This window comes from Leopardus geoffroyi, chromosome E1 (assembly GCF_018350155.1).
Source record: "Leopardus geoffroyi isolate Oge1 chromosome E1, O.geoffroyi_Oge1_pat1.0, whole genome shotgun sequence".
In the NCBI taxonomy this organism is placed as follows: Eukaryota; Metazoa; Chordata; class Mammalia; order Carnivora; family Felidae; genus Leopardus; species Leopardus geoffroyi.
Window position 1 is genome coordinate 3,958,775 of NC_059330.1, and position 14,594 is coordinate 3,973,368.

Here is a 14,594-nt window from a genome sequence, read left to right on the forward strand (position 1 = left end):
CCCTTTCTTCCATCTTCACCCGCACGTAGTTTCCAGAAACTCAGGCCAGCCGGGGCTTCACCGCGCACTAGGCGCTGGCGAACTTACCGCCCCTCCACTGTTGTCACAGCCTGCAGGCTGGCGGGGAACGGGAGGGAAATTCGGGGCGTCGGTTCGCAAGAGGGGAGGGCGGGGGGCGGAAGGGGGGTGGGACCCGGAGCCGGCGACGCGCGGCGCCTCCGCTCGCTGGGCGGCGGCGCTGCCCTGGGCGGGCCCGGCGGCCGGATTCCCGCGCGGGGCGGGGCGGGGCGGGGCGGGGCGGCCCCGCCCTTGGCTCCGCCCCCGCCCGGTCCGGGCACACCTGGCCCGCAGGTAGCCGGCGCCCGCCGCCTTTCCGGAGCCGTCAGGGCGGGTCGGCGGCGCGTCGCCCTCGCGGCCGAGGGGAGGGGGCTCGGCTCCGGGGAGGGGGCGCGCGGGCGGGAGCCATGGAGCCGGGCGCGGGGGCCGCGGCGGGAGAGGGGCCGCCCGCGCCCCGGCCCCGCCGCCGCCGCCGCTCGCTGCGTCGCCTGCTCGGCCGCTTCCTGCTGGCGCTGAGCAGCCGCTCCCGCCCGGGGGCCTCGCCGCCCCGGCCCCGGCCGGGACCCCGCGAAGGCGACGGCGAGGGGGGCTTCGCGCCCCTGGGCCCCGCCCCAGCCGCGCGCGGGAGCCCCGGGGAGCGGCGCGCGGCCGGCCCCCAGCCCCAGGCCCCCGCCGGCGACGGCGCGCGGCCCCCGGGCGCGCAGGGCTTGAAGAACCACGGCAACACCTGTTTCATGAACGCCGTGGTGCAGTGTCTCAGCAACACCGACCTGCTGGCCGAGTTCCTGGCGCTGGGGCGCTACCGGGCGGCGCCGGGCCGCGCCGAGGTCACCGAGCAGCTGGCGGCGCTGGTGCGCGCGCTCTGGACGCGCGAGTACACGCCCCAACTTTCCGCCGAGTTCAAGGTAGGCAGCGCGCCCGCCTCCCGCCGCTGGGCGGCGGCCGCGTCTGGCTGCCCAGGCGCGCGCCCCGTCACGGAAGGGTCCTCCGGGGGCCCTCTTGGGGTGACAACGCAGCCCCGCAGCGCGGCTTACCGCCTTTGTTTCGAGGTGACTTGTGCCACCGCTTGCAAACGTCTTCTCTGGGAATTTCTCCCAGGTGTTTCTTTGGGGGGGGGGGGGTGGGAGGGGGCTGGTGAGTCCATTTGAGTCTATTCAGCATTTGTGCGCTCAACCAACATTTGTTGAAGTGGTGAAGGCCCGCGGACACTTTCCAGCCTGCAGGGGGGCGGGGTGGGCAGCCTGACACCCAAGGCCAGGGCCTCGGAGGAAGGAGGGGGCAATCGCAATGAGCAAGACGAGGCCGGGTCGAGGTCTAGGGGTAATTCTGGTGGAGAAAACAGCAAGAACAAGCCCCACAGACCCGAAGGAGCTGAGAATCGGGGACGCGGAACGAAAACTACCGGCCGGAGCCCGGGAGGGTAGTGTGGGGCATGGATGAGGTTGGTCAGATCACATAAGGTCTTGGAAGCAATGGTAAGGCGTTTGGGTTTTGTTCTAAAAATTTTTTTTTGATGTTTATTTATTTTCGGGAGATAGAAAGAGACAGGGTGTGAGCAGGGGAGGGGCAGAGAGAGAGGGAGACACAGAATCCGAAGCAGGCTCCAGGCTCCGAGCTGTCAGTGCAGAGCCTGACGCGGGGCTCGAACCCATGAACCATGAGATGAACCACGAGATCAGGACCCGAGCCGAAGCCAGACGCTGAACCCACCAAGCCACCCAGAGGCCTCTGTTTGTGTTTTATTCTAAACCCAATGGAACCCGAGTGCCCCCCATCCTTCCGGGAGGCAATGGATGCGGTATATTGGAGTTGCATCCTTGTTAAATCGCCCGTCATGCCTTGGTTTGGGGTTGCATTCACTGGCCCCAGGGTCACGTTCTACTTACCCTGTGCCGTAGGGTCATGAGGCTTTGGAAGTTCTGTATATCACATCTCGCCTCCCCCCCCCCCCACCAGGGTTAAGCTGGCTGTCGGGGATCCCAGTTGGATTGTAGAGTTCCCGATCGTTGATGCACATGACTTGCTTCCTGCTAAAAAACCACAGCTCTGGGCAGAGAACTGGAGCTCCCCATAGACTAGCGATTGTTCTTGGGGGAGGGGGAACCTGTCAGTGTTCATTCCACAGGCATCACCGCTCTTGAGTTTCAGCCTGAAAAAGCAGTCCTTGCCATGTGACCCACAGGGTGCCACTCTCCCCTCTTCCTCTCTCCAGCTTCCAGTACTGAAGCATTGTTGGGCAGGTGTCAGTGGGTCAAATGGGTGTCACTAATATCCCCTTTTGACAACCTTTGCGTTGGAAATGATGAGGCAGTACAGTATTTCCCTCCCCCCCCCCCGCCCCCCATAATACTTTGGGGATACATCCCAAGACCCCCAGGGTGTGCTTACAACCACAGATTGTACCAAACCCTACATATACAATGTTTCTTCCTATATATACATACTGAGGGCACTTTAATTTATACGTTAGGTACGGTAAGACATTAACAACAATAAGTCCTAATGAAATAGAACAGTTATAACAATATGCTGTAATAAAAGTTATGGGAATGTGGTGTCTCTCAAATATGATAAACTGTACTCACCCGTCTTGCCAAGATGTGAGATGATGCAGTGCCTACGTGACGAGATGAAGTGAGGTCACTGACATAGGCCCGGCCGCACAGTTGACCTCTTGACCCAACTCCGGAGGACCATCTGCTTCCTGCACGAGGTTGACCACCTGTTAACTGGAACCGAAGAAAACAAGCAAAATTTAGGATACAGGGATTACTCCAGGGTATGGTGGTTAAGAGCAAGGTCTCTGGAGCTTTGTGACTTTGAGCAAGTTAGCAAATCTGCCTCCACTTTGCCCATCTATGAAATGGGATCATGCTGGTATCTACCTCATTATCAGTTGTTGGAAGGATTCACTGGGTGCCACGTACAGCGCTTAGGGCAGTGCCTGACCCTGGGAAGGTTCCATCATTTCTATCATTCTTTTTCTTTTTTTAATGTTTATTTTTGAGAGAGAGAGAGAGAGAGAGAGAGACAAAATCCAAAGCAGGCTCCAGACTCTGAGCTGTCAGCACAGAGTCCGACGCAGGGCTCAAACCCATGAACCATAAGATCATGACCTGAGCTGAAGTTGGATGCTTAGCCGACTGAGCCACCCAGGCACCCCTCATTCCTACCATTCTGTCTCCTCACCTACAGAGACCTGGAGGAGGGAGGAGGTCATGTTTATGCACCTTTTCTCCTGCTGGGTACATTTTCATGCAGTTCCTGTGCAGGTAGGAGAGACAGGAGTACCTCGGAAAAATCCTCCAAATTAGTAACCACTCTCAGTGATGCACCAGGATTTCCCATCTCACTCCTGCTCTCAAATCCCCAAAGCCTAGAAGCTCCCTGTGAGCCCGGGGAGGGGGGCTCCTGGAAGGGAGTCACCTTGTTAATTGTTAACGAGGGTGTTGTCATCCGAGGTTTCCTGGGACTTTTGGGGGTAGCCAGGCTTGAAGGGAGCGGAGGATTCCAGTATCTGGACTTATTAATAAACCTTGCTGATTAGAATCTAGGTGGGCTCCTCTTATTTTTCAGATGAGGAAACATCCCTTCACCCAACACATATGTCTGGAGTGTCCCAGCACTGTCCCAGGAACATGGAAGGCACAAGAAGTCAGGAGTACAAGACCTCTAGGGGCTGCTCCCCAGGAGTTCCCTGTCCAGCGGGAGAGGCGGATGTTTTGAAGTAACCGCACAGACACATGGTCAGAGCTGGTGATGAGTGCCCGAAAATAAAAATACAGGGCTCTGTGGCGGTTCTGGCAGGAAGATGTGATTGATGGGGGGACCCGGGGAGGAGGGGTGTCCCAGGAGAAGGAACCATCCAGAGAGGTCAACTAAGGACAGGGGAGGGTGGGGACGTGCATTCCCTGCCAATCGCCAAGGCAGGCGGGGCTGAGGGCCCTCTCGCTGGCTCTGCAGAATGAATGGAAGATTAAGTGAATTAATGGAAGCCTGTGTCCCCAGACCGAGGATGCTGGATGGAGAATGGGTTGGGGACAAGCCACATAAGGTTTTCTCAAGGAGTTTGGTCTTGAGGAAAGGGGGAGTCATGAAGGGACCGGCATACTGCAGTGAGCAACCCCAACCCCAGCCATGAAAATGGGATGGTTGTACAGTGTTCCTCTGTCCTGCCCTCCGAGGCACCCAGCCTCCCACAGACAATAGGACTGCTCTTTATTTTAACAGCTAATGAATACGTACATTAAAACAAATCCTGTCCGTGGCATTATCTAGGATGCTTTGCTTTTCTAATGATGTAATCAAAGGTGTGTATCGTATAAAATATCGGGAAGGTGCCAAAGCGTAAATAATGGGTTGAAACTCTGCCCGCTAGAGACACCCTTCATAAACACTGATGTGTTTCCAAGCATCTACACGTTGGAAATTCTAGTTTTGTGTCCGGCTTTTTTCATGTAAATATCATCATGAGACTTTCTCCTGGTCATTACAATATTCGGTAAAACTTAATTTTAAATGATTTTATATTTTATATTTTATATTTCATTTTATATTTTTTATTTATGATTTTATATTTTATATTTCATTAAATGAACCAGTCCCTGCAGAGACATGTACATGCTGTACAACTTTCCAGTTATCACACTGTAATCAAAAATTCTTGTGCTTAAATCATTGTCCTCAGCCCTGACCATTTCCTGAATTGAATCCCTTGAAGTGAACTTGCATGGCCAAAGACTTGACTATTTTATTTTTATGTGTTTTTAAAAATTTTTTTAATGTTTGTTTATTTTTGAGAGAGAGACAGAGCACGAGGGAGGAGGGGCAGAGGGAGAAGGAGACACAGAATCCGAAGCAGGTTCCAGGCTCTGAGCCATCAGCACAGAGCCTGATGCAGGGCTTGAACCCATGAACTGTGAGGTCATGACCTGAGCCGAAGTTGGATGCTTAACTGACTGAGCTACCCAGATGCCCCCATTTTTATGTTTTTTCATTTTTTTAAGTTTATTTATTTTGAGGGAGAGAGAATCCCAAGCATACTCCATGTGGAGCCCAGCGTGGGGCTCAATCGCACGAACTGTGAGATCATGACTTGAGCCGACAGACACTCAACTGACCCAGCCACCCAGGAGCCCCTGTTTCTTTTTTCCTTTTTAAATCAACGTGGTTGAGGTATAATTTATATACGACACAATGCATCCTTTTTAAAACATTGAGCTATACCTGACATACAACACTGTGTAAAGTTTAAGGCGTCAAGGGATCGATCTGATACATCTATGTCGCAGTATGATTGCTGTGGACAGCATTAGCAACCATCCGTGCGGTGCGTCACAGGGTGACCATTTTTTCTAGGGTTGGGGACAGTTAAAAGCCAATCACTTAGCAAGTGTAGTGTTTATTGTACAGTTTTGTTGTCTCTAACTACCGTAGTGCGTTTCCAGGTCTTATTTATCAGTTGCACGTTTGTACCGTTCGACAGCATGTACCCCGATCTCTGACCGCCCAGCCCCTGGAAACCACCAGTTTACTGGCTGCTCTTAGGAGGTTTGACTTCTTTAGATTCCACATGTAAGATACAGCATTGGTATTTCTCCTTCTCCGTCTGACTTATCTCACTTAGTGTAATGTCCTCCAGATCCATCCATGTTGTGGTAGGATGGCGTTTTGTGTCATGGCTGGATAAAAACGCACCCGTTGTCAAGGTAGAATTTGATGGGTTTTGACGTGGGTATACCTGTATGATCACCACAGTTAATTTTTTTATTTTTTTATTTTTTTTTTTACTTTTTAAATCAACTTTATTGGGCTTGGCTATTTTTAGCATCCACACCGACAAATTTCTTTCCAAATAATGACACCAAGTTTCACATGGTCTATCTATTTATTTCATAATGTTTATTTATTTTGAGAGAGAGAGAGAGGGAGGGAGAGGGAGAGGGAGACAGAGACTGAATAGGGGAGGGCAGAGAGAGAGAGGGAGACACAGAATCCGAAGCAGGCTCCGGGCTCCAAGCTGTCAGCGCAGAGCTCATGCAGGGCTCGAACTCACGAACCGTGAGGTCATGACCTGAGCTGAAATCAAGAGTCAGACACTTAGGGGTGCCTGGGCGGCTCAGTTGGTTTAGCATCTAACTTCAGCTCAGGTCATGATCTCACGGTCGGTGGGTTCGAGCCCCACATCCGGCTCTGTGCTGTCAGCTCGGAGCCCGGAGCCTGCTTCGGATTCTGTGTCTCCCTCTCTCTCTGCCCCTCCCCACTCACCTCTGTCTTTCTCTCTCAAAAATAAATAAACATTAAAAAAAAAAGATACTTAATTTTCTTTTTTATTTATTGCACAAAAAGAAATAGCATCTCGTTTTCTTTTTATTTCTTTAAGTGTAAGGCACAGGACGTTTATGGTTCTTTACTAGTTGTAAGGAGGCTCTTGGAACTACCTGTTCATGTTGGTTGTCTGTCCATTCTGCCCGGGTTTCAGTGCTCTTTTTACTTGTTTCTGCGAGTTCCTCAACCCTTATACATGCCACAGATGTCTTCTCCAGACTCCTTCCTGTCCCCAGTGCTGGAAGGTATAGATTTATTTACATCGTACCTTTTGATAAATATTCTATTTTATGTATTTCTAGTTTTCCCATGGCTATATTCAGGATTCTAGCCATCTGGAGTTTATCGTAGCTTATGTACTTAAGCATCAATTTTAGACCTACAGTTTTAGACATACAGTATGCCTCAAATGATGCACTAGAGGCATTGCTTTTTAAAAGCAAGGATGTCTCGTTGCTCTTTTATTTTGGAAGTTCTGGAAAAAACAGTAAGACATGATGTGGAAATTGAGTAAAAAATATTGAGCAGAAAGGAAATTACTGGATGGGTCTAGAAATCCATATTGTAGAGTTATTGCGGTCACTAAAGAGGTCAGAAACAAGATAGAAAAACAAAAGCAATAACCATTGAGAACGTATGAAAATTAGATTTCGTTCACAAAACCCACCAGAAGTATGAAATAACTAGGAATAATTTTGTAAGGGATGCGTTAAAAATTATCAGTGTTGAGGGGCGCCTGGGTGGCCAGACTTAGGCTCAGTCATGATGTCACAGTTTGTGGGTTCGAGCCCCGCATCAGGCTCTGTGCTGACAGCTCGGAGACTGGAGCCTGCTTCGGATTCTGTGTCTCCCCCTGTCTCTGCCCCTTCCCCACTCATGCTCTTTCTCTCTCTCTCTCTCTCTCTCAAAAATAAATAAACATTAAAAAATTAAAAATAATAAAATAAATAAAAATAAAAAATCAGTGTTGAGAGAGAGACCCACACACACACGCAGGTAGGGCTATGCTGTGTTGTGGGGTAAACATACCAAAGATTTCCATCCATCTCTCCCAAGCGAGGGTTTCGCTTTAATACAGTTCTGGTCACATTTTAATAGACTTTCTGTGTCTTCTGTAGGGATCAATAGGTCAAGTTATTTTGAAAAAAGCCCCAAGTCTGTAAAATACCTGGTTTTTCGGGGAAAAAAACAAAACAAAACAAACACAACGGAAGAACAAAACTCACTGCAAAAAAAATTTGCAGCGTCCAAAGGAAGAAATCACTTATGGTCCCATCCTTCCTTCTGTGATAACCAGTGGTTAATATTTTGCCATGTAGTTCTGGTCTTTGCCTAGCTACAAATAGATGTCAAACAATCTCAAATAGGTATTTTTGCACTTTAAAAAAAAAATGATAGGATCATTTATTCTCATTATTTCCTCCAGCCTAGTTTTTAAGGCCAGCTGAGTGTGCTGTAAGGCTTCCCCAGGAGAGTTCAATGCATACAGTTGCTCTACTGTCGTTTCCTTATGCTAAATCCTCCAAAGTGAAATTACTGTGTATACGTAGAAGGACCCTTATTTTATTTTTTTATTTTTAAGTTTATTCTATTTTGAGACAGAGAGAGAGAGAGAGAGCACGCGCGTGCGTGAACAAGCAAGGCAAGAGCAGAGAGAGAGAATCCCAAACAGGATCCGAGCTGTCAGTGCAGAGCCTGACGCGGGGCTCCAACTCATGAACCCTCGAGATCACGACCTGAGCCGAAATCAAGAGCCGGCCGCTCAACCGACTTAGCCACCCAGGCGCCCCCGTAGGGACGTTTCTAAGGCCCTATCTCGTCTATCTTTTTGAAGTTGTTGAAAGAATTTGACAGAACTCCAGGATCCTTTCTGGAAAGGTTGTCTGGCTTTCCAGTCAGGCAGAGATGAAGAGTGTCCATCTTAAAGGCTCAGCATGGTTAGCACGAAGGGACTGGGTTTCACATGGAAGGAAGGAAATGTCAAGGCGTAGACTGCAGGACTGGAAAAATATGTCTGGGGCACCTGAGTGGCTCGGTGACCTGGAGTTTTCAAACACGTGGGAGTGTGGTGAAGGATTGGTCCAGGCCAGTTGGAGGGTGGTAGATTGTTGGGTGGTGAGTCAGGGAGGGTTGGAGTAGAGGCATGACGTTACCCAACTGGGCTGTGCTGCGGCAGAGGGGGAGGGCTGGCCACGGAGGGAGGCTCTGCGCTGGGCATGGGCACCGTCCTCTGGATCAGCAGTGGTTAGGACTCAGTGGTGGGAATGGCTCTCTACTGAAGGGGCAGGGCAGAGACATATTGGGAACCAGATTCCAGAAGCCTTGATTGACCCTGACCAATGGGGGTACAGGAGAGAATCCGAGAGGGCCCACCGATGTTAAGAGGAAGAAGGGCTGGTTTTAGGGGCACCTGGGTGGTTCATTCAGTTAAGCCTCCAACTCTTGATTTCGGTTCAGGTCATGATCTCACGGTTCGTGAGTTCCAGCCTTGCATCAGGCTCTGTGCCGACAGCGGGGAGCCTGCTTGGGATTCTCTCTCTCCCTCTCTCTGCCCCTCTCCTGCTCGTGCACACATGTGCGTACTCGCTCTCTCTCAAAATAAATAAATATTTTAAAAAAATATAAAGGAAGACCCGGTTTCAGAGATTCTGAGTTGGAGGCACTGCTCACTTCAGAGACGATGTTGGGATATCATGGGATATTGAGGGTGGCTAGGCATTGGGTCACCACATGCAATATGCAATGCGCAGTTAAATTTGACTTTCAGATAAACAATGAGTAACTTTGTAGTGTAAATACATCCCAGGTATCGCATACGGTATACGTATACTAAAAACAATCATTGTTTATCTGAAATTCGAACTAAACTGAGCACCTTGCATTTTTTCTCACGTTTATTTATTTATTTTGAGAGACGGAGAGAGAGAGAGAGAGAGCATGAACAGGGGAGGGTCAAAGAGAGAGGGAGACACAGAATCCGAAGCAGGCTCCAGGCTCCGAGCTGTCAGCACAGAGCCCGATGCGGGGCTCAAACCCATGAACCATGAGATCATGACCTGAGCCAAATTCAGACACTGAACCGACTGAGCCACCCAGGCGCCCCCTACCTTGCATTTTTATTTGCTAAATCTGGCGGAGGAAGAAATCAAACTAGATGCAAAACTAGCACGACTGGAATGAAGACTGACCGCCCATATTTCAGCTCATTCAATCTTGCATTTTGCTTTGTCATAGCCTAAAGTTTGTGGAAGGATTAAAGAAAGAAAAAGGAAAAAGCCCAGCCTACTTGATTTGATTGGCAGTGGTGAGAATCGGCCAGGGCCACGGTTCTCAGACCGCTCCCTTTGGCGGGCGGGAGCTGAGGACACCCCTGTGTGGGACAAGCGTCTGATGCCTGGCTGTGTCTAAGGGCAGAACAAACAGCTACGGTATACATGTGCACCTGTATATGTGCACACACTCAGACACGGGGATTTGCTACTCTCAGATGCTCATGCTTGCACATGCATTTAGAAAAATGCCCCGGGTGCAGGGGGGCCTGGGGGGCTCAGTCTGTTAAGCATCTGACTCCTGATTTGAGCTCAGGTCATGATCTCACAGTTTGTGGATTCAAGCCCCACATCAGGCTCTGAGCTGTGTCAAATCTTGCTTGGAATTCCCTTTCCTTCTTTCTCTGCCCCTCTCCTGCTCTCGTGTGTTCTCTCTCTCTCTCTCTCTCAACCCAAACTTAAAAAAATTCTTTTTTAATTTCCTTGGAAAGATGCTTTAAAAAAAATGCTAAGGGTGGCCTCCCTCTGGGGACAGGCACCCAGAGATGGGGGCTGGGTGGAGGTAAGACTTTTCATTATCATCCTTTTCTTTAAGTATGTGCATATATTACCCTTTGAAATAAACCTTTAAAACAACTGGAATACGCATTCACATAGAAAATGATTTAAGGGGGCGCCTGGGTGGCGCAGTCGGTTAAGCGTCCGACTTCAGCCAGGTCACGATCTCGTGGTCCATGAGTTCGAGCCCCGCGTCGGGCTCTGGGCTGATGGCTCAGAGCCTGGAGCCTGTTTCCGATTCTGTGTCTCCCTCTCTCTCTGCCCCTCCCCCGTTCATGCTCTGTCTCTCTCTGTCCCAAAAATAAATAAACGTTGAAAAAAAAAAAATTAAAAAAAAAAAAAAAAGAAAATGATTTAAGTTGTGGGGCACCTGGGTGGCTCAGTCGGTTAAAGGTCTCTTGATCTCAGCTGAAGTTCAAGTTGATTGCGTTTTGCAAGTTCAAGCCCCGCATCGGGCTCTGCACCGTCAGCTTGGGATTCTCTCTCTCCCGCTCTCTCTGCCCCTCCCCCGCTTACACTCTGAATCTCTAAATAAATAAACATAAAAAAAAAAAAAGAATTAAAAACATAGGAGAACGTGATGAGGTTGTGACACAGTTTCCCAGAAGGGCAGAGGAACGTCAGTGCCGGTGGCTCTCATGTACCTTGTTCACTGTTGTGGTCCCTACAATAGTATCTGGCACATGGTAGGCACTAAATCAGTATTTGTGAAAGGGGCGAGCCATCGTGTGATCTAAGCACAGAAGTTTAATTTCACACCTGCTAGAAAGAGGCAGTAAGGGAGTCGTGTGCACGGTGTTCGGGGCCACGTCCTTCAGCACGCCCTGCGGTCATTCACGAGACATAGCTGAAGCCTTGGGAGCGAATTTATCACCGACGGAGAGAGGAGGGCAAGGTGCTTTCCCCAGCGGGGGTGGGGGCACAGAGGGGCAGGGTGGAAACAGACTGATGGAGGGGGCCAGGGGAACGTGTGCCCTCGCGATCAAGGGACAAGAGCTTCCAGAAGGACAGATGGCCGACGGCATCCAAATACTCAGCCAAGACAGCCCTGTGGCTTTTTCAAAGGACGGGATGTCTGTTAGTAGTTTTTCCGGGGGGTCGGGGGGTGGGAACAAGGTGCCTTGGATACAGAACACCCTTCTAGCATTTGGGGACACTGCCTCCCAAGGGCAGGCTTTGGTGGGAAAGTTCTTACCCCATGCCATTTCTTTTAAATTTTATAATTTTATTTTATGTTAATGTTTATTTATTTTTGAGAGAAACAGAGTGCAAGCGGGGAGGGGCAGAGAGAGGGAGACACAGAATCCGAAGCAGGATCCAGGCTCTGAACTGTCAGCCCAGAGCACAGAGCAGGGGGCTCGAGCTCACAGACTGAGATCATGACCTGAGCTGAAGTTGGATGCTTAACCGACTGAGCCACTCAGGCGCCCAGTCCCCCTATACCGTTTCCCAGGTTGTCAGCCCTGCTCAGGGCTGAATAGTGACCGATGCTAGACTTGGTGCCTCTAGGCCCTGACTTGGGTGACTACAGGGCTAAACTGACCCTCTGGTTTTCTACTTTCTTGTCAGAATGCTGTTTCCAAGTACGGCTCTCAGTTCCAAGGCAATGCCCAGCACGACGCCCTGGAGTTCTTGCTCTGGCTTCTGGACCGTGTGCACGAGGACTTGGAAGTCTCCTCCCGAGGGCCCGGGTCCGAGAAGGTTGGCCACTCTTTCTTTTCTTCCTTTTTTTTTTTTTTTTTAAATGTTTATTTATTGTTGAGAGAAACAGAGTGCATGAGTGGGGGAGGGGCAGAGAGAGAGGGAGATGCATAATTCGAAGCAGGCTCCAGGCTCTGAGCCATCAGCACAGAGCCCGAAGCGAGGCTCGATCTCACGGACCTCAAGATCATGACCTGAACCGAAGTCGGACAGAGAAACAGAGTGCATGAGTGGGGGAGGGGCAGAGAGAGAGGGAGACGCAGAATTCGAAGCAGGCTCCAGGCTCTGAGCCGTCAGCACAGAGCCCGAAGCGAGGCTCGATCTCACGGACCTCAAGATCATGACCTGAACCGAAGTCGGACGCTCAACCAACTGAGCCACCCAGGCGCCCCTCCTTTCATTTTAAAGTTCGCAAAATCTCGGGGCGCCCGGTTGGCTCAGTGTCCCGACTCTTGGTTTCAGCTCAGGTCATGATCCCAGGGTCATGGGATCGAGCCCCACGTCAGGTTCTGCCCTGAGTGTGGAGCCTGGTTAAGATTCTTTTTCTCTCTCCAACATAAAATTAAAATTATAAAGTTTGAAACATCTCCTTTTTGTCTATATTCTGTGCATTAGTATGGCCGTCTGAGGCCCTGAATACCGTTCCTTATTATTTTGAGAAGATACCGTTTTACGTCTACCAATGCTTCCTGGGTGATGTACCCCATAGAACAGGATTTCTCAACCTTTCTTCTCAAGACAGGACGGATGACTGCACGTGTACTCTTAGCATTCCCACATTTTAATGGAACCCCCAACCTTTGGGAGTAAGAAAGCACTAAATTGTTTCTAACAGCCACAGTTTATATATATATATATATATATATATGTAGAGAGAGAGATATCTATATATCTATATCTATATCTATATCTATATCTATATCTCACAGTTGATTTATCAGCTGTATTCTCTGTAGGCTTTGCTGAATGAAGATTAATGATAGGTTCTGCTCTAATGGTCTTTTATTTCTCACTTAAGAAAGTCAAAGCAAGAGGGGGCGCCTGGGTGGCTCAGTCAGTTAAACCTCCGACTCTTGGGGCGCCTGGGTGGCTCAGTCGGTTAAGCGGCCGACTTCAGCTCAGGTCATGATCTCGCAGTCCGTGAGTTCGAGCCCCGCATCAGGCTCTGGGCTGATGGCTCAGAGCCTGGAGCCTGTTTCCGATTCTGTGTCTCCCTCTCTCTCTGCCCCTCCCCCGTTCATGCTCTGTCTCTCTCTGTCTCAAAAAAAATAAACATTAAAAAAAATAAATTAAAAAAAAAATAAACCTCCGACTCTTGATTTCGGCTCAGGTGATGGTCTCACGGTCCATGAGATCGAGCCCCACACGGGGCTCTACCCTGGCAGCACAGAGCCTGCTTGGGATTCTCTCTCTCCTTCTCTGTCTCTCTCTGCCCCTCCTCTCCTCGTGCTTTGTCTCTCTCCTTCTCTCAAAAATAAATAAATAAACATTAGGGGAAAAGAAAAGTCAAAGCAAGTGAGCAAAGTTCTTTTTTTATTTTTAATTTTTAAAAAATGTTTATTTTTGAGAGAGGGAGAGGGAGAGGAGAGAGAGAGAGAGAGAGAGAGAGAGAGAGATTGATTGAGAGCATGAGTGGGGGAGGGGCAGAGAGAGGGAAACACAGAATCCAAAGCAGCCTCCAGGCTTTGAACTGTCAGCACAGAGCCCAATGAGGGGTTGAAACCCATGAACCGTGAGATCATGACCTGAGCTGAAGTCAGACGCATAACCGACAGAGTCGCTCAGGCGCCCCAACAAAGTTATTTTAACAATGTCCATGAAGATATATGCTAACTAATTTGGATGTAAATTAAAAAAAATAAAACTAATAATAATGAAAAAAAACCAATGTCTATGAAGAATCTGCTGTAATTTACAAAGGTTTCACAAGCTTTGGTAATTAATCAGGCACAGGTTGCTTGGGATGTGTCTCAACACTGATCCAGATGCGGTCACAAGAAGAACTTTACTGGTTTTGTTTTAAGTTCCCATGCTTCTCATGAATCAATTAAAAAACAAACAAACCCGGAAGTGGGTCTTTCGGGCTGTCCCCTTCCCACCCCTTTGTTATTTGCTTGGAGCCCATCATACTAGAGTAATAGTGAAGGAATAGAGGTCACAATCTTGTAGAATGAAAGTCTAGATGTCTAACACACTCCTGATGGCTATAGTTAATCATCCTGTCTCAAATACTGGAAATTTGCTAAGAGACTAGATTTCAGGGGCTCTCACCGCACACAGAAAGGTAACCAAGGAGACGGATATGTGAATTACTTGGACTATGGCATCGTTTTGCTATGTATGTATATACCAAGGCATCATGTTGTATACCTTAACTACTGTTAAAAAAAAATTTTTTTTAATGTTTGTTTATTGTTGAGAGAGAGAGAGAGAGAGAGAGAGACAGAGTGCGAGCAAGGGAAGGGACAGAGAGACAGGGAGATATAGAATCTGAAGCAGGCTCTCGGCTGTCAGCACAGAGCCCAACGTGGGGCTCGAACTCATGAACCACGAGATCGTGATCTGAGCTGAAGTCAGATGCTTAACCAACTGAGCCACCCAGGCGCCCCATGTTCCTTTCTAAGACAACGAGTTGGAACTTTAAGAAAAGGAGGGCATAACCATAGATGTCTCAAATAAGAT

The 14,594-nt window shown here is 49.3% G+C and overlaps 1 protein-coding gene across 2 annotated transcripts in view; it reads left to right on the forward strand.

The window, feature by feature from the left end:
- Nucleotides 1–343: 343 nt before the first annotated feature.
- Nucleotides 344–14,594, forward strand: part of USP43 (ubiquitin specific peptidase 43) — a 62,141-nt gene continuing 47,890 nt past the window's right edge. For both annotated transcript variants that reach the window (XM_045487359.1, XM_045487360.1), the window contains exons 1-2: nt 344–962; nt 11,781–11,912. In XM_045487359.1, the coding sequence (XP_045343315.1) occupies nt 465–962; nt 11,781–11,912 (630 nt within the window). In that variant the 5' untranslated portion in view covers nt 344–464. The remainder of the gene's footprint in view (nt 963–11,780; nt 11,913–14,594) is intronic.